At 37.4% G+C, this 26,837-nt stretch overlaps 2 protein-coding genes across 3 annotated transcripts in view; both read right to left on the bottom strand.

Moving 5' to 3' along the window:
* osbpl3b (oxysterol binding protein-like 3b) overlaps positions 1 to 16,515 on the bottom strand; it is an 84,557-nt gene extending 68,042 nt beyond the window's left edge. The window contains exon 1 of one of the 2 annotated variants that reach the window (XM_065261349.2): positions 16,162 to 16,515. The gene's annotated coding sequence lies outside the window, so the exon portion shown is untranslated. The remainder of the gene's footprint in view (positions 1 to 16,161) is intronic. The other variant, XM_065261351.2, reaches the window with a different exon arrangement.
* Positions 16,516 to 19,049: 2,534 nt separating this feature from the next.
* LOC135743164 (sperm-associated microtubule inner protein 4) lies at positions 19,050 to 24,359 on the bottom strand. The gene is made up of 8 exons (XM_065260733.2): positions 24,274 to 24,359; positions 24,094 to 24,165; positions 21,557 to 21,586; positions 21,054 to 21,244; positions 20,686 to 20,774; positions 20,362 to 20,536; positions 20,141 to 20,235; positions 19,050 to 19,852 (listed from the first exon to the last, which is right to left on the bottom strand). Exons 1-8 carry the CDS (start codon positions 24,357 to 24,359, stop codon positions 19,163 to 19,165), a joined length of 1,428 nt encoding a protein of 475 aa, XP_065116805.1. The 3' UTR covers positions 19,050 to 19,162.
* Positions 24,360 to 26,837: the final 2,478 nt, after the last annotated feature.

Genomic DNA, 26,837 nt, shown 5'->3' with positions numbered 1-26,837 from the left:
TATATATTTTTATTTAAGGTAGAAAAGTGATTTAATCAGGAGCAGTGAGAGATTTTTTTCTCAATGCTGTTTGATTAACACGAGTGACAGACAGGAGCAAAATTAGGTAACTTCCCCTTTAAGACCAAAGTCCGGATCCAATACACTGTTACACATGCGCTTTCTCTTTTAGCTGTTTACTTTCTCTTAAGACCTTACTGGTCGTGTTTATGATGATGCTTGCAAAGACGGGAATTTTGACGCATATGTGTATTTAAGGCCAATAAAGCGGGAAAAATGCTCACGAGCTTAATAAGCAGAGGTCGCGCGACTTGCGCGCTCCTCACAGACAGAAAGAGCAGCGGTTGCGCGACTTGTCCGCTCCTGACACACAGAAAGAACGCACGCATACAGATCTGTTGTCTGTGTTTCAATGGCTTAAAATAACTTGTTTTAAAACTGCAGTGCTTAAATACGTGTACAAACGTTACGTTTTCGCGACCACACGCACAGGAGCGTGACGTGGGCACGTAACCTCGATAGAAACGATAGTCCAAAATCTCTACCGGTTGACAAATTTCTACCGGTTAATTTTGTCTACCGGTTTATCGCCCACCCCTAATTTGAGCCGGCTCATTTGATCAAACAAGTCGTCAACATGACGTTAGCTGTCGGCCGCTAACCGCTTGGTCAGTATCAAAAACCTTAATTTAACAAACAAAAAAGGCTCTAAAATAAATAAAAGATATTTTATAATTTTGCCAGTTAAAACTGAACTGCTTTAATTGCTGCAATAGTCGTACAGCTGTAAGGAATCTGTGTAAGGAGTTTTTTTGTTATTTCTGCGGATTTCTTTTGCAAAATCTATGCGGAATTTTGCGGAATTATTTTAAATGTTTTAAAAAGATCTAAGAAAATGGGAGCTGTGGATATTACAAAACAATAAAATATTCTATAATATAGGCCTATAAAATGTATATAATATTATATACATGGCTGTAAAGTGTAATAAAAATACTGAAGTAAATAGAAGTTCTTCACTAAAAGAATGATCGTATTTTTAATCGTGATCAAAAGTTTGAGCAAAACAATCGTGATCATCATTTTTCCTGTGATCGTGCAGCCCTAGGTGCCATGGAGATGTCCCATCAAAGAACTCACAAACGGAGGATCCTAGAATACACATAAACTTGATAAAAATAACAAAATGTTGCATAATGAGACTACATAATGAGCCAGAGCTTAACAAACCTATCCCAGAAAGCATTACAGTTGCTATTTACAAAAGACGTCACTCTGAAGTCAGGCCTCTGGTTGTACACGTCAAGTAATATTACACTAGTTGACTTAAAAAAGACCTTGATTTAAACCAGACACTGTCTGTTTTTTTGAGACAGGATTAATCATTTACGACTGCAAAACGTAATACTGTAACAGTGAGAGTGTCTGAGTGAATAGTTATAGAGGAAAATCAACAGAGAACTTGAGATTGAAAGAGAGAGCTACAAAAATGCAAGGCGTGAGAAACGCACAGTACCGTAGTCGTAATGCCAAATCCATACAGCTCATTGTCTTTTAATGTGTTTCCAATAGATTAAGTCAGGAAATCCCTACTTACTCTCTGTCGAGAAGCCCCTGCTCAAAGAGGCTTATAAACACTTTGTGTGAAATTCCACCTCCGCTCTGCAGACTCAACTCAAGCTGGGGGCAAAGCCTCAATTTAATCTGTTGGTGGGACTAAATTATGCAAAAGAAACCAAAGATGCTCATAGACAAAAAGTGAAGCGTGGCAGACGTATTGCTCATTGATCTGATGAAGTGTGGGGATAATAAAGCTTTGACTGATCCTGATGTTGGGCGAGGTCTCGGAGGCAGAAGTGACTCACTGTGTTGCAAGAAACATGGATGCCTCTGGGACATTTCCAATAGATCTGATGATTGCTTTAGAGATGTGATGTTTATATGTATCTATGGCATTTTTCACGCTATATTGCAATGAGATTTAGAGGATAGTGTTATAATGGAAAAATCTGATACTTTTGGAAGTGACAGCAATAACTGATCATACACTGTAAAAAATACTTGTTGCACTTAAATTTTTTGGTTTAATCAACTTAAAGGGGACATATTATGAAAATCTGACTTTTTCCATGTTTAACTGCTATAATTGTGTCCCCAGTGCTTCTATCAACCTAGAAAATGTGAAAAAGATCAACCCAGTAACTTAGTTTTGGTAAACCATTTTCTGCAAGCATGTGAAAAAATAGGTCATTGTAATTTGGCTCCTATTGTGATGTCAGAATAAGGTAATACCGCCCCCTTTATCTGCCCTATCCAACCACAGCACAACCATTTAGTGCAGAGAGAAAGAGAGAGAGAGAAAATAATTCACAGCACAATTGAGTTTCAATTGCAACAAACCATCATCATTGTGATCAGTGTTTGCACTTCATCCGCTCATTTGCATTTTAATTGACACACCCAAAACGGCACACTTTTGCTCCGACCTAGATTAAGACTTAGTTTACATCTAGGGATGCACCGATACCACTTTTTTTGGAATACGAGTACGAGTACTTGCAGTTCAGTACTTGCCGATACCGATACAGAGTACTTCATAAAAAACATGATTTAAATTTACAGGTAACAGCTTTAGTCATATAATTTAACAAAAAAACAAGGGACTAGTTTTCCAGTTTGTTGTGAACTCTGCCTCTTTGGACAACACAAGAGGCATTAACCCCTTACACGCCGCTCAAACATAGACATTTCTCAGACGTGGTATCGTTCCCTGGTATCGGGGGACTTTTAACGAGTACGGGTACTTTAGAAAATGTGGTATCGAGGCCGATACCCGATACCAGTGTCGGTATCGGTGCATCCCTATTTACATCCTAAAAAAATCTCATAATATGTCCCCTTTAATTTACAATTCATTTCAACTTTCTTGCTTTAAATTATTAAAATAAAGTTGAATTAGCTCAATTTATTCTTATAATTTATATCAACTCCTCAATAGTCAAGAAAGTTGAAATTATTTGTAATTTCAAATTGATTAAACAACAAGGAATTTTTACAGTGTAATATCATTATAATCATCTGAGGAAGGGGTATTCTTAGTTGAAGTAGTTTTAATATTTCTATATTTGGTATAGTCTTATGTGGCCAGGTATATTTAAATCAAGCATTTAACCTGCTTTTCAACATAAAAAACTTTCTTTTCTAAGCAAATGAGGATTATTACAGAGCCTTGTTTACAAAATTAGTAATTATTTACCTGCCATTATAATCGTTGCTCGATTTCCACCCACACAAAGCAGGCAGAAAGCAGAATGCTTGTTCATTTTCTATACACCATGACAACAGTAATTCATGAAATTATACTGAAGAGCATTATAATAAGGCAAATATCCAAATGCATGGTGTCAACCACACTTTCAATATAATATGAACCAATTCAGATGTCTGCATCCCTGACAACCTACAGTTGAACTCGCAAGTGTCCTATAGGACTGGGTGGTATATCGAGTTTTGGTAATTTATCCAACCCATTCTCATGAATTTCATATAAATAACATGCCTTTTGAAAAGTTGTGCAAACTTAATTTTCAAGCTCCCCTAGAGTTAAATATTTGGTTTTTACCTTTTTTAAATCCATTCAGCTGATCTCTGGGTCTGGCGCTACCACTTTTAGCATAGCTTAGCACAATCTATTGAATCTGATTAGACCATTAGCATCGCACAAAAAATAACCAAAGAGTTTTTATATTTTTCCTTTTTAAAACTTGACTCTTCTGTAGTTACATCGTGTACTAAGACCGATGGAAAATTAAAAGTTATGATTTTCTAGGCCGATATGGCTATGAACTAGGGCTGGACCAGAAAATTCAAATATTCGTTCCGTGGGTTGACATTCGATTTTCAGTTTTGAGATTCGAATATATATATATAAATATTTTTCAGCGTTAATGCAGAGCTTTTGCCAAGCAAGAAGTGCGCTTCACGCTTCCGCTCTGTAGGTGGCGCAGAGAGACCAACATTCATAGCCAACAGCCACCAAACGCCACCAGTGGAAGTGATCTCCTCGATCTGCTTTGGCATTCACGCTAATAGTGTTGTAAATAACGTTCAGTTTCTTGCAAAAACTGATTGATTTGCTTCACAAGACGTCAATATGTCACACGGAGTTATGGGGGATTAATTTTTTATTGGATATGCTTTAGCTCTTAAAGGGCCATTTCATCGATAAGAACATTAATTTTTGTTGAAAGCGGGTCATATTTGTAGTCAAAATGTAACATAAATTTAAAATGTTGTGCCTATTTGACCGAGAAAAGACAGAACGTGACTTTTACACAATGCACAGCTCTGCAAGCCACTCCCATTAATCGGAACACCGCTCAGATATGCTATTGTGTACATAAATGCCACGTTAGAAAAAACAAAGAAAATAGCCATCACTGTATCTGACAGACACCAATCATGATTTACTTTTAAATGTGATGTTACATTGTGTTACACACAATAACACTCTGGCCTGGTGTGTAGCCAGTCTTATTCAAACAGTAACGTGCGGTTGATCCGCAGTACGAATGTCTTTCCAAGTACTTAAAAAAGGGTATGCATATTAAATGTTTATTTAGTTTTACCAATTTTCTTTTTGTCTCTTGTTTACTGTAATTACATCTGTGTAATATCAGCCTCATTGCTTTCACAACATAGACATAATAAACACCGCTCAGATATGCTATTGTGTATATAAATGCCACCTTAGTATAACAAAGAAAATAGAAATGTTCACTTTACAGTCAGACCTCCGTTTATCCCTGCATCCTGCACACAAACACGTCCCCTGCACAATTTCTCCACAGACGCGCTGTCTCAGCTCTTGGAGCTTGTGCTCGTAAGCTGAAACACGTCTTTGAAATAAGCACACGCAAAGTGCCCGGAAACAGTGACAAAACAAACGTTTATATCCTTATCTGATGGAGAAATGTTAAACCGAAAGCACAAAGCGTGAGTCCGTCCAAGCTCATATACTCCGCAGCGCGTTTGCTCGTAAGCCGAAACGCGTCTGTGAAATAAACATGTTCAAATGCGTGCAAAGTTGCCCTCTTGCCTGGAAACCTTCACCAAACAAACATCCATATCCTTATCTGATGCAGAAATGTTAAAAAGAAGGCACACAGCGAGAGTACAGGCAGTAGTCTCTCCAAGCTTCTCTACGCAGCAGAGGCCGATGGTTGCGGCGTCTTCCCCGGGCTCCTCTACTCAGTTGAAGCCCAGGCTCCGGCCTACTCCTCGGGCTTCTGTTCCTCCATCTGCCTGAGCTCTTTGCTGTATTGTGGCTCATAAAGGTGCAATGAACAGCGGATTAGAGCATCACACTTGCGAAATCACCCTTTTCTTAATCATATTGATTAACTTCCGCTGTTATTGTAACACGAAATCTGGCTCGCTCCACAACGTCTGTTTAGCTTAGCTTAGCATAAAGATGGCGGCTGATCGTTTATTTTTCCATCTGTGTTCGTATATTTTCGAAAGTCCCACCCACTGATCTGTAATAGGTCTTAAGCGTGTGTGGGTCCCACCCATAGCCCCCACCTTGGAAAAATGAGGAATGAGTGTCTGTAGTCTTTCACACTCAACAAAGATAAAGGACTTCCTTCTTTCAATGACGCAAAATGACGATTTTTACATCATTGAAAGAAGGAAGTGCCTCACTGAAATTAGTATTTCTCCCATCTCAGGAGAAACTGAGGGAATGATGCACGACCATTGAAAAACATGACTGGGGTTCTAACGATACAAAGCTTAATGCAAATGGGTGAAGTTTCCCTTTAAAGTGTGCGGATCGGTTGACTTGCATGAAGGAGCACTGGGGTTTCTGTAAAATATCTTCTTTATTGTTCTGCTGATGAAAAACATATTGGATGGTGTAAGTGTTATAAATAAACTTGATTTTGAAAGTATGCTACCGTTTTATTACAGTTTGTTGAACTTCGTTCATTTATTTTCGTTGTTTTATTTAAATAGCCTACCCTACGTTGTCAGTAATTACTGTGCTGCTAATTTCTGATATGGGAGTGTTTGTTTGTTGATAAATGTTAGGCTACCTTATTAAAAGTATTGCTCTTGTGTTTTGTTTCACTAATGCTGTTCTCGCATGACGTGTGACAGGCACGCCGCTTCCGGCTTGCGCTGTTCTGTAGTATTTTTAAAGTTTATTAATTCTAAAAGTGTCACATGTCCATATTGCACAAAAAAAAGGCACTACACTCCCTTGGTTGCGCAGCAACACATCCGCCACATAATAAAACTGTAGATAGACAGACATACACACATACACACACAGAGATTCCTGGCTTTATTAAAGAAAAAAATATGTTCAGCCCCTCCTTCCGAAGCTTCGAATATTCGATTTGATTTCTACTAGAGCTTTGAAGCTCAAAAAATGGTATTCGGAACAGCCCTACTATGAACTATACTCTCATTCTGGCATAATAATCAAGGACTTTGCTGCTGTAACATGGCGGCAGCAGGCATAGTGATATTATGCACTAACTGAAAATAGTCCCCTGCTATTGAAAGTTACCAAGGGGAGTATTTTCGTTGATTATTACGTCAGAATGAGAGTTTAGTTCCTTGCCATACAATATGCCTAGAAAATCGCAACTTTTAATCTTTAGTCTTAGTACACAATGTTACTAAAGAAGAGTCAAATTTTAAATAGCTACTACATATCTACATTTGATTTAAACAAAAGTTTTTTTTTTCTTTAAATGTAGCTTAAATAAATTGATTGCCACCACTTACCTTAAAAAAATGTGTAAATTGAATGAATAATTTTTTTTCATTGCATTTTAAAATCATTGTCATATGGGGTTAGATTTGGGATAAGGATGTAATTTAATGTAGAGGATTTTCAATTTTTTGTCTATTTTTAAACCATGGTCACTTGGAGTTGGGGTTAGAATTGGGGTTTGGGTAAGAATGTCAAAATTAGACTTTGACGTATGTATTGCATGACTTTTTATTCACAGTTCATGAGAATGGGTCGTCTGATATATCAGTATTTTCCCCGGCGGGATATGGGATGAGAGACAATACAGTCTACATCCGTATGGTCTGATATGACCCTCTTTCTTTGCTACAGAAGCACTGTCAAAAATGTACACTGACTGAGGTCTGATGAATTTGCGCTGTTACTTTAGCAAATCAGGATAATAAAATACAGACAGCCGCCGTAAAAAATCATAAAAATCACATCCAATTAATTATCAAATTAGTTTAATTAAGTGATTGTTTTCCTGTGGTATTTTTGGTTAAAACATGCAGTCCAATTGGCTAGATTTGGGAAACCCAATGTGGAGAAAAAATTCTTCCATTCAACAACAGCTAAACCAAAAGGCTTATCCAATAGTTTAATGACATTAGGCTCAGAATCATCTCCTATTACGACTATTATGTGTTGTGATATTCAGCTGGCAGTTTCACTTCAAAGTCCTGAGAGCAGAGAGGTTTCCATTGAGAAGTTTCCCAGAGGATGTTCAATCTTAGTTGCACATCTATCTTCATTAGCTTTCATCCCTGCAGCTCGTATCGTGCGGCAGACAGTCACTACGGTTTACTGCCCAACAGAGGATATACAGCTTGTTTTGATCTGCAGCTCCTCTCTGTATCTGTCTACATTTAAACGCACATTCAAATATGAAGGTAAAATGCAAATCTTCCCAATAGACAAAAAAGCCTCCTGGTGTTTCCAGCATTTTAGATTGTGAACCACCAAAGGCAAACACTAATGTTTCCTTGGAACCAACAAAACAATCAACAACAATGGCCACACTAACCTAACCCATAGAGTGTTAAGCGATCTCTAGCAAATTGGCTTCAATGATGTCTACAATCACGGTGGACGATCTGGAAAACATTACATTTAACAGAGTTTTTTCTCATGAAATGCTGCAGCGCTCCATCTGAGAGCTTGCCAAAGCCTGGTACAGTTTCAAACAGTCAGTGCCAGGCTGAGAGCGCTTAGATTTACAAATGTACGGGTATTAGTCTCGGCTCAATACAGACTCCAGTGAACTATAAAAATGACTTGATCTAGTTTTCAGGCTGTGAGCATGCACTGGGTGATGTTTTCAGGTAAAGTGGCTTTGGCTGATCCATTGAAAGGGATGCCGAGAAGGTAGAATGCCAAGCACCGCAACATATGACATTACTCAAATACTTCACGTACTTGACCTTAAAATTTGACATTTTCATCACACCAGCAGTAAAGCTAATGGATCATGATTCTGACAACTCGTGGGAGGATTCCTGGTTAACAGACACTATGAAGTACACTATGTATGGAGTGTTTACAGTTTTTCGAAAGAATTGTGAACAAGGCTTCCTGTGCATTAACCACTTCCGACCGCCGTCCATGCTACGGCTCCTCCCTTCCTTGTAAATCTCTCAGTGTGGATTCAAACTAAAAACCACATAGCCTCCCTCGTCCCTGTTTTTCAACATGAACTGACTCATAAGAGCTGAAGGGAAAGACAATAATATCTTACAAGAAAGAGAAAAACCCACCGTTACACACCAACTGACAACAAACTGATGCTTGTTGATCCTGAGACATCAGATCTCTAGAGATGCCCACTGGAAGTCCAACATATGTTATCCTGACTGTTAAATAACAGAATGAGCTCCAATAATCTTATTTGAAATAAACAAAATCCAGGCAGTTCAGTCTCAGCAGGAAAATTCAGCTCACACAGAAGTCTCCTTGTGTCAGCTCTGAAACTGAAGGCATGGCCTAATAAAACCAATGCCTTGTACACAGTATAACTATTAAAAATCTGCTTATTATAAAAGCCTGTTTTCATGCGTTTACATGCAAATCAATAAACCGGCTATGCAGAAAACTGCATTTACATGGGATTTGGAGATTTGTCAGGTTTATCGCAGGCAGTGACATCATCGACAATTATTACAAACGTGTGACCGCACCTGCGTCCGATTAAACCGTCTATGGTCGTTCAAATCGCTGATGGGAAACCTTTCTTAAGCCATACTGTTGAATCTCTTTCATGTCTGGAGAACCATGAGCTTTTATTTTTGCAGTTTCTCTGCCAACTGCATAAGTTGAGCGCAGACTTTTGTGCTTTGCGCTTACTTCCGCTGAGACATGTGCTCATGAACAAAACTGCGAGAAAGCTGCTTACCTGCACCGCGAAAATGGGGTAATGAGCAAAAAACTACCTGTGCTGATTGCTTTTTGCTTTCTCCAATAAAAGAAAACCGGTTTACGCATGTAAACGCACTCATTGCCTACGGCTAAAACCTTTTTAACCACACAGCCATGACTATCAATGACTTTCACTGGAAACATAAAATACATTTTATATACCTCAGGGCTAAAACATTGTGTTAGCAGCCCAAAATGTCATAGGTTTGAACCATGGAACACACATGCTGAATAAAATGTAAACCCTGCAATGCTTTGTAAAAACATAAATGTAATGCATTTTCTAAAATCAGGGTTTCCCCGCAGCACTTTTCAGTTCGGGCGGCCCACCTAAGCTGGGATACAATACCACCTTAACTAGGTCGTCCAAAAAAAAAATTTGCTGCACAAAAGGCTGTCAAGTGCTTCTCAGAGAATAGCGTGGACGCGCTTCACACCGCGAGCGGGCACGCGCCACATGGCCGAAATGAGAGAAAGACATAGTCTGTCACTGTCTGGAGGATAACTAGCCTGTTGATAAAACATTTAATTCATTAATAATCTAGTATGTGTTCATTTTCTGTCCTAGTTTCTTCAAAATTGAGTTTAATTTGAGTGTTTTAAATAAAAATATTTTCATCATGATGCGTACGCCCATTTGATTGCCACGCCCATTTGATTGCCACGCCCCCGGCCCGCCCACCGGCACAACCCTACCACCTTAACTAACACATTTTCTGCGCGAAACCCTGAAAATATTTGTAAAGGTGTTTATTTCAAATTAAGAGTATTGCTATATGACAGACTATTGCTATTGCACATACAGTATTTGCCTGCTTAACAAACTTTCAAAATGTATAAGATGTAGGACTGCTATTTATCACATTGTGATAAAAAATTTCTACAACAAGAGCAAGGCAATGATAGCGAGCCAAACTTTGACTATTTATTTTCTGTGTAGGCATCTTTGTTTAATAGTGATGGTGTTTGATTTTCTTTCAAATATAAAATGAGACTGTCCTCCACTGACCTTATAGTTTAGTTTGTTTGTGCAAGCACCTTGTTACGATTTAAAGGTGCGTGTAATGGATAAAGTGCTTTTGTTAAGGTTTTTGCCTTATACATCAGATAAGATGCATTTACTTTTATAAATCTATAAATGTAGAAATAGTACGTTTATGGTTTTAAAAATATTTTGGAGCATCTCTTACCCTAAACCCAACCAGTTCTTAAAGCAACACTATGTAGTTTTTTTACCTTTAAATAATGTCTCTAAAATTATTTTAGTGATAGAACAACTTTTAACTGGACAAATTGTACTGTTGCTGCAACCTGAGCAGCCTCCTAGCTGCTACAAGCACACTCTGAAAGTGGCGGTGGAGGGTAGGAAACACCGCCCCACCCCTCCCTCTGCCTGCAGAAGAGTGTCTGATACCAGGCACTGTTGCGCTTTTCAACCACATGGGGGAGCTGTAAGTCATTTTTACATGAAAACTACATAGTGTTGCTTTAACCATATTAAACACAACACTCAAGTAAAAGTACAGTCACTTTATGTATTGCAAATTGACAAAAAACACAACAGTATAGAAGTATTATACAATTTGCATTGCAAACCTTGCAAACTGAAGCCATACAAACACTTTATATGAAGAAATTCATGAATGCAATGCACACAGTCAGATCTCTTTTAAACATAAACAGGAACATCACTCTTAAAATGGCTGAGTTAAATTTGACCCATGTTGGGTAAATAAATATTGGACAAAACCCAATGTTGGATTGTTGTTATGCAACCATGGGTTATAATTACCCAGCAGCAGTTGGGTTAAAACAACCCAGCATTGGTCAATTGTAACCCAGCGGTGTGTTTTGACCAATATTTACCCATCATGAGCCAAAAGTAACCCAGACATTTATAGAGTGTAGAGCATGACGCGATCTGCCATGACAGCCAATAGCGCATCACGTTCTTAGCTGACATAACGATGCGATCGGTCATGAGTCACATGAGAGACAATGGTATTTCACAATAAAAGATGACATATCATTGCTTCTTCTGATGGCAGTTTTTAAATCAATGTCCATCGGATCTGATTTTCACAGGGGATTGTGATCACTTTTGCGTCTTTTCTTCATGAAAATGGATCTTTTGCTTTTATTGGTGCAATTGGAATATTTGAAGTACTTTTTTTTTAAGTACGTTACTTACCCTAAATGCCTGAATAGTTTAATGTATAATAAAATACAATTAATCCAGATGGTTTACATTGAAAATCCTATCCCACTACATCATTATTGCAAAATTAGACCCCAATGCATGGGAACAGAATAAGCGGGGGACATGTATGACATCCCCTCCAAATAAAGATGAATCTGTTCCCCGCACTTTTTAACCTGCCGCCACCATTCCCGCCCATGTTTTTGGTTTGTTACTTAGATTTGAGTGAAGTAACATGTACCCAATCACAAGAGAGGTGAATCATCATCTTTCGTCCACGCGCGTGTGGTTGAGCTCAAAGTTCAAAGACGAAAAGCAGGAACAGCGTAGATCTGTCACTGCGTCGGCACAAGCAATCATTTCACATGCTTTCAGGTATTGCCAATTAGGTTTTTCAGGTTTCACCTGCTGCCGGTAGAGGCGCTAACTTAGAAAATGCACCTGTTGGTCATATTTTGAGAAATGGACACATGACCAAACAATTGTATGGGTTGGAGGATAGCTTGGATAAAATATATGTAGTGAATACTGATACCAAAAGCAGCACAAGTAAGTTATGGTTGCAGTTCAGTGGAATCCAAAAACCTTTCCATCACCATAAAATGTGATGGTGTCTCATGTTCTTGATTTTACATTGACATGAGTGAATTAGCCATTAACAAAACCAAGAGAGAAGATACACACCCCAACAAATAGCAAAACCCTAATGCCCTAAATTTGGTAATAGCTCCATAACGCTAGTCATCTAAAGCACTTAAAGAGATGGCAGAATATTGAATTCCACTTGGGTTCTGCAGTTACAAACCACTTTGCATCCATTGTGGGTCAGACTAACCAAGAAATTTCAAAAGTCAACACATCTTCTCAAGCAGCACCCAAGATAAAACCAGATAACAAACTGAATTGACTTTTTAGACAGCAGAATTGTACAGAAGAATAGGCCAATATCCAGAGCAAAGTGAATTTAATGAGAGTCTGCTTATATCACATGATAACCCTGGACTCTTATCTCTCCACCAGAAGCCTCTTTGCACAGGCTGTCAGGATGCAGATGTGCTTTGATGTGTTTCTATTTGAGTCAAATGACTTTTTTTAGACCACAGCCATCATGGCCTTCAGTTTCAGGTATTCTGAAGAGACCGAGAAACATTGAATAAATATGTTAAGGCTCTTTATTCTGTAATATTTACAAGGATGGGGATTTTCACTTTCTGGAGTCTTCATCCAATGTGAGTGCACAGGATTGTTATTAATCATCTATTATTATGATTATTACATTTTGTTATTAATTAATTCAGATGAAGCCCATCCCCCAAGTGTCACAAGAAAGCAAAACTGTGAGTGAGCATTATGCATAAGTCACGTGGGCTCTTCCTATGGGCAGTCCAAGACAGACAGTAAAGTGGATGGGGTATGCCAAATACGACCTCCACAAACAACAAGATGCACTTTATAATGGAAAATATACCCTTTTTATATATTACATGAAAGGCAGTGGAATATAATTGATGACAGCAAAGGAAAGTTGACATCAGCTGTTTACAATACAGACATTATGAACTGAATAAGCCTGTCATTAAGTAAACACTTTAACATTATGGTAAACATATCAGGTTATGCCATAGAGATGAATGCTTTCTAAATCACTGAATAAACAACATATGAATATAGTAAAAGCCACACCCCTGTTTGAAAATGTAGTGCATTTCCATCTAGCTGTAATCTCACATGTGTGTTTAGGTTTAGAAATCATATCTTTAATGAATGAAGGAGGCAGACAGAGGCAACACCTGCCAGTGTGCTTAAGCTACAACATCTGCTCTCAAAGCCCTGTTTGTCTATGTGTGTGTGTGTCTATCCACCATACCTTCAAATCCAAAACACATTTCCTACAGTTGAGACAGCAGAGGACTTCAACTTCCCATAAGAAACAAATCACAAAAGCAAATTGAACTTAGCAAGTGTTAAGGGGATTTACTGAACAATGACATGGTAACCTGAGTAATGCTCATACAATTTATAGTACCCCACGGTTTGGTTTGAGTCAGCTTACTTTTGGGGGCTTTTTCACTGGGTGCAGTGCGTAGTACCCAATACTTTATTTAGTACCACCTCGGTTGGGGTTCCAAGCGACCCGAGCTGATACCAAAACGTGATGCGCAGACATTGTAGATCACTGATTGGTCTGAGAGAATCGTCACTACCAGCGTCATCTCTATAATGTAAAAGATTAGCTTTACCTTCATGCTAGCTTGCGCTGTCTCGAGTAAACATGTTGTCATCTGTGCTTTGCTGTAAGTTCCCAAACTCCCTTTTAGCGATGAAAAACATCCACAGGTTGGGAATCAGGAACACCATAACAGTTTTTTTCCAGACTTGCAGTTTGTGGCGGCACATTCGCGATGCGCACTATATGCTTAAATGCATCTTAAATGAGGCTCAGCGGAGCGCGTCGTCTGACGCCAAAAGTGTACAGAAACTGTCATGTGAGACAGAGATAGTGATAAACGCGGTGTGCAAACATCTATTTGTGGTGGTCAATTTTTATTATGTGAGAAATCAATTTATGTATGGGAAATGTACAACAACGCTCTCATTTGTATGAGGCAGCGCAAATATAACGACATGCCAATAATCCCTCCCACTTCAAAGTGTTACTAAACTCGATGGAAAAGCTAATCAAGCCAAAGTGAGGTGAGCTGACCCGATCCAAACCAAACAGTGGGGTACTATGCAATGAAAAATTATCCATGATTTTGGTTCTGTAATTGGTTATTAAAAGGATATTTAAAGTTAGTTCACTTAAAAATCTCTTTCATCACTTACTCACCCTCAAGTTGTTACAAAACTGTATACATTTCTTTGTTCTGCTGAACACAAATTAAGATACTTTGAAAAATGTTTATAACCTCCTAACTTGGAGGAGTGTAAATGATGACAGAATTTTCATCCTAACGGTATACTATCCCTTTAACTTAACATCAGTTCAACAGTACACATGCAAAACAAACCTTCATCTTTAAATAGTATACAGGAATTATATCACGCAGTGTCTTTCATATTAAAAAGCTCCTGACCTGAGAGCCAACTGCACAGTCAGACTGAGAGATGCTGCAGGAAGCACATAGAAAGTGCACCATTATGGCCCTATAATGCAATATTTATGGAAAAGGCCTCTAATGCACACATTAGGTTTCCCCATACTGGGATATACCAAACCCACAAATAGAAGTCAGAATGGATGACATGGAATTTTCTGTTAAGGGTTCTTTTTTTAAAGGCTCGTGAATACAAAAATCATCCTATCATCCCCATCCTATTAGGTAAAACTGACATCGAGCAATTTCATGCATAACTTGTGTGCAAAGAACGCATCAGGCCTCATGTAAATCCACTTATTTTTCAGCAAATAAGCACAGGGTCTGATCCTGAGGCATGATTACAGTAAGTACTGTCATTCGGACATCTGCAACCAATCAGATCCACATATACATTCCAGGCTCTTAAAAACAAAACCTTGCTCACACGTTACCGCAAAATCACGGCAGAAGTTCAAGCTATGCAAAACTCAACTTGACACCTTTCAAAACACCAACACCAGGTGATAAAATTTACAAACACTTCACTCTGCGATGACTAAGCACAACTTTGTGTAAATCAATAGCATAATGTATTAGGTTTCCCTAACGCATTGCATTTCAAAGTGGGATACTTTTTTGCAGCAATATTTCAGAAAACGTATGATGATGTTAAACAGTTCTGAATTACACCGTACTGTTTCTTGTCTGGAGCTCTGCATTGATTGTAGTATTGTTTACAGAAAGTGAAAGATAGGGGAAGAGAGAAAGAAATAGACAATGAGAGAAGAGAAAGTAAATCCTCCACATTGCTTTTAAATCCTCTTCATTGCTCCTACACTCAATGAGTGTTAAAGAAAATAAGGGTCAGTCCACCCTAATATAGCAAACTGTGTACATATTTACAGATTGAACACTGAGGTACTTCATTGCTCTAGTAGAAATTTAACGTAGTAACTGACACACAGTTTGGGTTGGGACGAGCTCTGTACAGTACATACATAGAAAAACACATTTCTCAACTGTTACCATGGTGACTGGAAAACGACAAAAGCATATACTTCTAATAGATACTGTGATACAGTGCATGTTGCCATATTCAGATGGTGTTCAAACACACCCTAAACATACACTGTAACCTTTACTTATGAAACCATATTTACTTTAAAGTCTATAAATAGCAATAAAATGTCCCATACTGTAAGTTGCTCGTCTTTTAATGCACTTGTTATGTTCATTTTAAAGGGAAACCATACCTTCGCATGTTTACTTAAGACCAAAGAGAAATATATCACATTAGCTAACGACTGAAAAGTTGGCATATTGGTAGAGACCTCAAATATGCCATCTAAGCCCTCGTGCAGAAAGACACTGAAATGCACAATGGCCGTCAAAATAACAGTGATACTTTAAGCCGTTAAAGTATGGTAGGTCTTCTCATTTTAAAGGGAAGTTTTGGCTAAAATTGCATTACTCGCCCTGAGTCAAGCGCAACATAGTTTCCTAAATCCGCATTATGCGTTACAGTTAGTCTTGACTTGATACCAGTCATGCATGAACACGTCTCCGGATTGCACGGCATGCATAACCAATAAAATAGTAAAACGATAAAGGACTGTACACAGTTGTTAACAAGTTACCTAATCTAGGTAGTTTTTTGAACTTACCTTTTAAACTTGACGATGTCGCCACTTCCGGAGGAACAAATTCAGTTCAAAACTGGGAAATGTATCCACGGGGCATCTTTTCGAGAATAGAACTTAAGAATTAAAACAAATAAAGTAGATTTTTATCTTGTGTTGTGCAGTTTACGACATGTAACAACATACCAGAACTTAGTAACGAATAAAAAACACAAGATACTATTAAATATAGAAACAAAAGCTACTGTTCGACATAGAATAAAATGTTTAAAAGGGGAAAATATGACGCGTTTTCAGTATTGAATCATAAATGCATCAGAGGATGCGCAGCCCGCGCCTCGCGCTCACTCTACAAATAAACGGTCCTGCTGTGCGCGTGGGTTCCGCGAGCGGTCCACGGACGCAACTGAAAGTGATCTCATCCAATCAGCGGGGGAATTACCATCTACGTCACTCGCCAAGGGCGGGGCGATGCTTGGTTCGCTGCATCTTTTCCGTGACGTTGTCGCATCTTTGAGTTTATTAACTCTTAACGACAACGTGTTAATGTTTCAAAGTGATAAACTTTGTCGCTGTTTTGGTATATTATTTTGCTAAATATTGCTAAAACAAAATCATCACATGAGGTTTTTTTAATACTGGTCTTTTCTTCTGAAAGAAAGAAAAGGTCCAAAAAATGACTTTCAAAGTGACTTGTCCAATTGCAACTTTTAAAACCTATTCAATACATTTCGCGTATTTTATATAGGCTACTTATCCCTTCTGACATTTCTAGATGAACGAGCTTCTAAATAAACTGAAATTGTAAACATTTATGATTTACTGTTTTCAATTACATTTAGCTGGACCAGGCTGAAAGTTATTAAATTTATTACTGTATAGGTTATGTTATAAATATGTTATTATAATAAAAAAATAAATGAATATCATATTGTCTTTGTTTTTCATAGCATGTTCCAGTCATAGCACATGTTCAGGTTGTCACCATGACAACACCAATAGAAAAATATGGATAAACTCCTGAGTGACTTATCTGTGTAATCCAAATAATTGTTCATTCAAGAGTGCTCAGGGACAATAAAGGCAATTTATTTCGATGACAACAACAAGAAACAAAAGGCTAGTCTTTTATCAGTGTGGTGTTATTTGTAAAGTATGAGAAAGTAGACACAGTGGAGGGGTTTTGTTAGTCATAGTCGGACATATTGTATAGTATGGGGGTGTGTTCACCAAGCAGTGCATATTTTTAGCACATTCCAGGGGTATTACACACACACACACACACACACACACACACACACACACACACACACACACACACACACACACACACACACACACACACACACACACACACACACACACACACACACACACACACACACACACACACACACACACACACACACACACACACACACACACACACACACACACACACACACACACATCACTGAGAGACAGTGCCTGTGTGTTAAGGACATTGAATTCATTCATGCAAAGTGGGATTTGTGCATGACTATATACAAGAGATTGTGTGGGATTTCACCACATATTACATGCAAACCGTAATGGTAAAATTCCTCCACAACTGTCCAGAATATGGCACAGTTGCCATTATAGAGAAAACGTAACGTCTGTAACCAACATTACAACATTGTCAATATTATCTTTATAACCTCTGTATTTTAAAAAATATTTTTAGGACATTGGGGTACAGTATAATTTGAATTTACCTAGATGCAAATAATTGCAAGAAAGACATTAAGAAAGACAATACTTCCATCTAGTGGCCAGTTTGTTAACTGCAATGCGCCTGCTTGAGATTTTATTTACATAACATGACAGGCAAAAAAAAATCTTTCTTCACTGTCACCTTGGAAACGACTGACGAATAAGTGGACTGCACAAGATGAAACCAACCATAACTTTATTTTAACACTATTAGAAACAACATTTTACCAAATACCTGTAAAAGAAAGTTTGTGTGAAAGTTTGCCCTTTTAACAGGTCAAGTAAATGTGTAACGTTTCATCCCATATATTTCATGGTTTGGTCAAGCACTTCACATTTAAACTGTATACCCAAATTATATAACACATTAGATACAGATCTATATAAAATATAAAGTAAATACTTCTAAACATTCCAGCATTAGGCAACCTTAATAATTCTTAAATAATAATCCAAGTAATTGTCATTAATATTAATGTCATTATAGTCATATTATGTTCAATTTGCATTAAAAAAATAGTCAGATTTCTAGCTAAGCATGATATAAATGCAACATTTAAACATTTTAGTCGTTAGTTTATTGTTCACTTTCAACAGCATGCAAATATAACATCTTTTAAAATATATGGTAAATGATTATGTAGCAATCAATAAGAAAAACATATCTGCGTGGTACATAGCTTTGGGAAGGTCATCCATTTAAAAACCACCAATAAAACTGAATTTTCTTTCTATAAACTTCCAACAATGGTTGAAATACAGACTCCAGTCATTCTTCAGCTCTGTGCAGAGGTAGAGCAGACACCAGGTGAATGAAAGCATTTGTGCATCTAAATGCTCAAGGACAACCAGTGGGTTGATACACACTGCTGCGGTGAAACATGCTTTAAACTAGTGTGAAAGAGGTTTAGATGAACAGAAATGAAAAGGAAACTGTTCTTGGCATACAATAGCTAAGGCCATTCTAGCACCTTCTAATAGACAAAGACAGAAATTTCAGAGTCAGAATTTTTTTCACTGTGAGCATATTGCACCTGCAGAGCTACAGATAAACAGTTTACTTTATTTCTTTCTTTCTTCACTCTAAAAAATGCAGCATGAAGTCAATTTAACCTACTATCTATTATCATTTTTACAATCCTTATTTCTTTCTTGCATTCTTGCAGAATCCACCAGGCTTTAAAAGATTTAGTAATTTACATTTTTTTATTTAATAATATTGAACTAAAACACACACAGACACACTCACATATGAACAATTGCACAACTATTCTGCATTATCAATATTTTCTCAGTTATGAAAGTAATATGAGTTGAAGCCACAAAATGAGTGTTTTCTTCCAGCGTGATGATTGTCACGCAAGTCGGTTTTTGAGACCTTGGTAGTCTCGTGGAGGCGCCGATGAGCTTCACTTTTGCTGAAGGAGTCCTGGAGCTCGAGCACGGTGCAGCGCGGTTGAAGATCAGTCCAGTTATGGAGGCTTTTCTTCCCTGCTTCTTTAAAGCTTCTGGGCCGGAGGTTTTTTGATAAATATTCATTCTCTTTCTCAGGCTGGGATTTTGTTGTTTGATGCCTCTCCCCTACATGCAATTCAGATCCGCACAAACACATTCTCTTCTTACAGATCTCACAGTGGCCAGGTGTGCTTCCTCCAGACACAGGACCGGATCTCGCATCCTCATAGCTTTGGTTTGATTCAGTGACCTGCTCACTTTTGCATGCGTCTGAAAATAAACTATGTGGCACATGGTCTTTCCCCTGAGCACTTTTGTGAACAGTAATGTTCTGTTTTCTGACCTCCACACCCAACGGGGTGAATTTGTGGGATGGGCTTAAGTCAAGGTCTGCTGACCCTGAACGGGCAAGGGGAAATTGGGATGGAGCATAGGTGCTTTCTAGCACATGTCGATACTGACAATCTCTGGTTTTGCGTCGTTCTAATGGTCGAGAGGGAATGAAAGTAGGTACTGATCGTTCCATCTGTAACATTCAAAACAGAAGATAAGCATCATAAAAAAATACGAAAATAAACTAAATTTTGGTTAAGTCTCTAATTATAAGAATAGGGGCATCATAATTTGATTTCACTCATTGATTTCAAACTTTGACATCATCTTAGTCAATATTAAAGATGTTTTCACAGATGTAGGATGATTTTATATAGGAAGTAAATCACAAAAAAATACCTGGGTTTTCACAAGCAGGGTCACACTGTTTGCAAATTAAAAAAAGAGGTATACAAATACCTCACAAGTATAGGTAAATTACCAGCTGTGTTGTAAGAGGGTTCATTTCTCCAGTTAGCATGGCAATTGTCTTCTCATTGAAATCGTCCAGTTTAATTGGGTTGGTGGGCCCAGTGCCTGGATCAGAGAACCCACAGCTTTAGCAAATCATATTTTATAATGTTTAGAATAAACACTTCCATCATAGACATTTATGGGAAGAAAAATGAGGTCTTCTGCAACGTTCCTCTTCTGACATAGTACCTGTATAGTGTAACTGGTATGAGGTGAACCAATGGGCTTTCTCTAGATTGCGCAACATGTTAGCACTGCGCTCCGACAAGGTGATATTACTGTTACGCAGAGTAGCATTTGGATACACTGTCTTCAGAGGCTTGGGGTATATCACCTGGTTCTCGCCTTTTGATGGCTTAGTATGCTGATAATTGAGAAAGATAAATGAGTGCAGGACAATGAATCTTTAAAGTTACAGTATGCCTCTCAATAAACACCATGACTCTGGAGTGATGTTGATGCTAAAACATGTCTGAAGGTTATAAGTGTTTTGAAACATGTTATGTAACTCACATTCTGGAAACCACATTGCCCAGGCCAAACGATTCCTTCTCCTCTGGTTGCCATAGGAACATCCAGCATCTCATGACGGTATGGACTGCCTGAATGCAAAGAAGAGAAAATCTTGAAGTATAACTAATAAATAACAAGCAAATTCACAGCCATTAAAGGCTCCCTGTAGTTAAACTCATCTTAATAGCAGTTTTACATGTTACAGTAGTTTCTTTATGCTTTAAAAAAGCTTGACTGTAACTCAACACCCTTGCCTTATTTAGTAAACATGGATCTATGAATATGCAAATTAAATCTCCACTGCTAAAAAATCTAAGAGGGCATGGGCCTTAAATGTACATGACAGATGATGTGTTATCTGTATTAACCTTTGGTCTTGTGTAGAACAGTAACTGCCGGAGCACTAGAGGGCAGGAGAGAATTCAAGGGCAGGGTTGAAGCAGCTCTCACTCCTGTGTGATGGTCATCAGGAGACTCATAAGATGGAAACATGGCATATCGTGAGATGTGGGACTGGTATGGATGTTCCTTTGGAATGACAGATTTTATCATCCTCTTGCTGCAAGAACACACATAAATACAGATTATGAGTCTCTCGGTTTTCCCAATAAAATGCTTTTCTGCCTGTCCTTGACCCTTACTTTGCTACTCTCTTCTGCATACAGTGTCCTTCAATTACTCAACAGCATGAAAAGAGATCAGTACACTACAGTATGTGTGTCTCCTTATAAGATGAACATATAGAAAATGCTAGTGTACACAAAAACAAATAAAAACATAAGAAAAATACATGTAGGTGTACAAAAAAAAGAAAAAAAAAAGAAAAGAAATGGAAGCATACTTTTGAAATATGTAAAATAGATTTTTTTACCTCATGTCAATGTCTGTAGGTTTCGGAAGCCTAAAAAGAACATTTAATGAAATTAAAATTCATGAAACTAGATTTGCATTTGCACAGGCTGTGCAAAACCCATTGCCTTAAAGAAAAACACCATAGTTTTTCAATATTTTTCTATGTTCTCCCCTTAACTTATTAGACTAATTAATACATACCTATCTTTGTACAGAGCATTGTGAATGTGTTAGCGTTTAGCCTAGCCCCATTCATTCCTTAGGATCCAAACAGGGATGAATTTTTAAGCCACCAAACACTTCCATGTTTTCCCTATTTAAAGACTGTTACACGAGTAAGTATGGTGGCAGAAAATAAAACCTGGCAATTTTTTAAGCGGATAAAAAATGAGAACTATATTGTATGGAGGAGAGCACTTAGTTTGCAGCACTTTGACCTCGGGCGCAGGAATATTGCTGGAAGTTTGAGGGAGAGAGGGAGAAGTCAGGAGTGATTATGTTACTGCAAGCTGAGGAGTGCTGCAAACCTAGTAAGTTGAGGTAAGAACATAGTAAAATATTTTAAAAAACGATGGTGGTGCTTTAAAGCTAGGCTGTTGCTTAAAGGAATAGTTCACCCAAAAATGAATTGTTTTCTCACTTTCATGTTGTAACAAACCTGTACAAATTTCTTTATAAACAACATGAGAGTGAGTAAATGATGACAGAATTTAAATTTTTGGGTGAACTATCCTTTTAAAGGTGCAGTGTGTAAATTTTAGCGCCATCCAGTGGTGAGGTTGTGAATTGCAACCAACGGCTCAGTCCACCACTCACCCCTCGCTTTTGAAAAACATTGAGAAGCTACGGTAGCCGCCACTGGAAAAACATGTAATTGACGTAGACAACTTAGTAAAAAAAGTTTGTCCGTTAAGGGCTTCTAGAAACATGGATGGCGACTTCCATGTAAGGGGACCCTCTGCGTATGTAGATAAAAACCTCTCATTCTAAGATAATAAAAACATAACTGTTCATTATAAAAAGGTCTTTATACACCCCTGATAATATAGTTTTGTATATTATTTTGCATTTCTGTCAAGAGATCCTTCTAAAAATTACACATTGCACCTTTAAAGTGCTGAATAGTTGCTATAGTGTTCTTTAATGTAAAGTATTGAACAGTTTCATCCAAGATGAGACAAAAACACATGTCTGATTTAGGGACAGCTAAACAGTTTTATGAAGTAAATCTATAAATATTATAACATATAAAAATGAAACCATTTCGGATGTTAAACGTTTACATTAAAATGAACAATAAATGAAAATTGTATACCTATAAGCTGATGTGAAGTAATTATCTTAAAGTAATTATTATAAAGATTTTTAACTTTGTTTATAATTTGGTAAATTGTTTATATAACTGCTTGTTTAATAAAATTATAATTTGTCACAAAGCAGCACAAGTATATTTGTAGCAATAGCAAACAAAACATTGGTCAAAATTATTGATTTCTTTGGCAAAAAATCATTAGGATATTAAGTAAAGATCATGTTCCATGAAAATATTTTGTACTTTTCTTACTATAAATAAATCAAACAAAATGTATTTATCATTAGTATTATGTGTTGCTATGGACCTCATTTGGACAACTTTAAGGGCGATTTTCTCAATATTTGGATTTTTTTGCACCCTCAGATTCCAGATTTTCAAATAGTTACATCTCAGCCCAATATTGTCATATCCTAAAAAAAAACATTCATCAATGGATATTTTTTTATAATTTGGTGAATTATTTATATTACTGCTTGTTTAATAAAATACTAATTAATATACTAATGATTTTTGCCTTAAGAAATCTATAATTTTAACCAACGTACCAGTATATTTGTAGCAATTATTGTTTGGATAGCTTATTTATTCAGCTTTCAGATGGTATATTTTAGACCCTTATGGTCCAGGGTCACATTTCATCAAAATTCACAAAGTTCATGACATCATGTACAAGTTTTGCGAGAACTTGGGTTCAAATGTTTAAAAGGTAACTGTTTACTTTGCTTTATCAGGTGATCTGTTGAAGATAGAGTAACAAAATAATCAAGTTCCTCTGCTTTCTTTATTCAGTGTTGTCAGCAGAATAAGGCTACACAATAATTTACATGCGCAATCTTTGCTGCAGAATTAATTGCGGTTTGCAGCAGATTTAATGTGCTGATATGCAGTATATCAGATTGTGTATCTAAATTGTGATAAAAATCCCTGACATGAAAACTAAACGAGAAAGCAAAGTAATAAAAAACATTCATGGCTTTACCACTGCTCCACCACATGACTTTACCACAGCAAATGCAAATCACCATCCATGAGTCGATTCGATTTAAAAGTAAATAACATGCACACTTCACCATATCAAGCATGATTTATCACACATGTGCCCTAAATCTAATGCTTTTAATGCTTAGAGTATTTTCAAGTTTTCTTAATAGTAATGCCAATAATAATTGATCCTCTTAACCTTTTAATTATATGTTGAACTAAACAAATGTGAGTCTATAAAAACAGAAAGTTAAACCTACAGCTGGTCATTCAGACGGAGATTGCTCTTCTTGGTTGGGGTTAGGTCATAATATTGCTCGATAGTGACAGACCTGGATAGGCAGTAAAACAAAATGTTTGTCTTTATAGTCTTAAAAGGCATTCAGGAGTTTTTAAAGAAAGTTATATATACATCATATATACGATGTTGTCATACTCACTCAGGTAGCACCGCCCCTCCATAACTGAAGTGCCGATGTCCCTTAATAATGGCAGGGATTCTTTCACTCTTGAAACTGGAAGTCATTCTTCTATAATCCTGCTGCTTTTATTCATTTTAATAGTTAGGCCTCCTTTAAAAGTCACGCCGTGTTTCATTTAACAAACAATGAGTTTTTAAAGAACATTTTAAGCTTCACTGTATGTGAAACCTTTCATTAATGTATTTAGCACATAATGCAGTTAACGGTATACATTTTAGCAGAAAGTGCAACTCATGACTCTGCACTTTTTTTTTTAAATGGTCCGAAGCTGTCACTGGGGCAGTACCCTTTTTAAAAGTCCTAATATTTACCACTAATGTACAAATATGTTTAGGTACCATATTCATCTTTGAGGTAGGGCTACTAACATTGCACTTTTGGTAGTTTGTACCTCTGTGGTACAAATATGAACTCTTTAGATGCAAAGGTGTAATTTTTTAAAGGGTATCGCCCCAGTGACAGCTAGGGACAGCTATATGACAAATGAAAACAAATTGTATTTGTAGAAATTGTAGTAATAAAGCAGGTAAACCTACATTCTCACCTTGGCAAAATATGGAGAGCCACTTAACAGTCGCCTTGTGATCCAAAAGAGTTTGAAGTAAAACGGGCAGAAAAAGTAGTTTGTATGGTGACGACAGCTTCTCTGATCAATGTCCTGGCACGCATTTTAAAACCCGGGCAGGTGCTCACCACTGCTCTGGTGGATCAAAGGCTGTGGATGTTGGGCAGGAGGATACTGCCATGCAAATCATGAATCTCTAGACTGACCATAATGTTGATTCTCCAAACAGCCACATGAAACCAAAGAGCGTCACCTTATCCAAGTCCAAGCACCATCACTATGGAAGCCAAACTGCCCTCTTTGTTGTGTTTAAAGGATTTGGTGATGCACATGCTTGTTAGATCTCACTGTCAAGAGCACTAAGCGGGTAATCTCACTTATAAATTCCAAATATAATGCAAAAATTGTCTTTGAAAAAATTAGGCTGTTTTCAGTTCACATTGGTGGGGTTTAATTGTAACACTCAACGCTAAATATGCAAATTCAAAAGGTAATTTATTCCTAATGAATAATGCAAGAAATCAATAGTCCCCAGAGAGCAATCACAGCTCTGTATGTGAAGTCTGCTAAGGCCTGGCCTGCGAGTGCAAAAAGCCATCACAGTCCAGTGCTTGAACTCAATAAAGGGACTGAAACCAGACCAGGCTATCGAAGACACAGATCTAGGCTGCAGAGAATAAAAACATCTCTGGTTACAGCAGCAAACTGAAGTCATGGCACACACACCCAATACAAGTTAAAATCTACACACAGGATGTTTCATTCAACTTAAAAAAGTAAGTTACCTGGTTACCTTAAAATTTTGAGTTAATTCAACTTAAAAATATGAGTTATTTTGTGTCAACTAATATTTTTTATTTGAATTACCTCAAAATGCCAAGGCAACTAGGTAACTTACTTTTATAAGTTGAAAAAACTTTTATTTTAAAGTGTAAAGTGTGTTGTGTCTGGGGTCACCAATGTTCTCTCTTTAAAACTATATGGAGAGCTGTCCATGGTTCTGTAAGTGTCACTTTCACTATTCAGTAATGTGAACATTATTAAAGGGAAATAATGTTTATGAAACACACATTTCGTTCTACCCTGTTGTTTTAGTAACTTAGTTCACTATCTTAGCATGAACATTTGTTTGTATAGCATTCATTTAAAGAACTGAAAACGCCAGTCAATATACTGGATCCCGTCCAACACGCAACCAAATGCTTGCCAAGCATTTCCACTGACCGGCCTTATTTATAAAGCTGTGTTGAGCAATATGCAGTATTACACCTTTAATTGGGATCCTCCCGGGCCCTTGTCAAAGGATTCAAAGCTGGGATTTAATACGCACACACCAAGCTTAAGTTCAGAAACCAATTACCATGCTCCGCTTTGGAAGAGTTCCTGTATTACATTTCCTACTGTTGTATTATAAATGTAGTGCCGACATTCTGCTCCCTTGGTTGCTTGTTAATACTCAACTATGGAGAGAAGGTTTCATTAGCCTGTGTCAAAATATTCAGCTGTGGGCAAACAGGGCATCTGACTAACATTTGGACTGCAGAAGTGTTTTATCTTACTAATGAGTATCAACAGGTTCATGCTAAAATGCAACAGTTTAGACGGTTAACCTTTAAGTCAAGCTTTGAAGCATTAAATGGATTGGAGATTTGACTTCATATTTAAGGGGTGGTAAACAGGCTGTTTTTGGGGTGTTTATCTGGTGCACTGTAACATGTATTCATGCTTCGTGCTTTTATTTTTCCACATGTTTACTTTAATTCTACACCTCTGTTTCAATTCTCCTAAACAGGCAGTTGTGTTCCTGGTTCTCTTAAAGGTAAACACCACAGTTTTTCAACATTTTACTATGTTCTTACCTCAACTTAGATGAATTAATACATATCTATCTTTTTCAATGCGTACACTTAATCTTTGTATAGCGCGTCGTGAATGTGTAAGCATTTAGCCTAGCCCC

This window comes from Paramisgurnus dabryanus, chromosome 13 (assembly GCF_030506205.2).
Source record: "Paramisgurnus dabryanus chromosome 13, PD_genome_1.1, whole genome shotgun sequence".
NCBI classification, from domain to species: domain Eukaryota; kingdom Metazoa; phylum Chordata; class Actinopteri; order Cypriniformes; family Cobitidae; genus Paramisgurnus; species Paramisgurnus dabryanus.
This window is presented reverse-complemented; position numbering and strand designations above follow the sequence as displayed.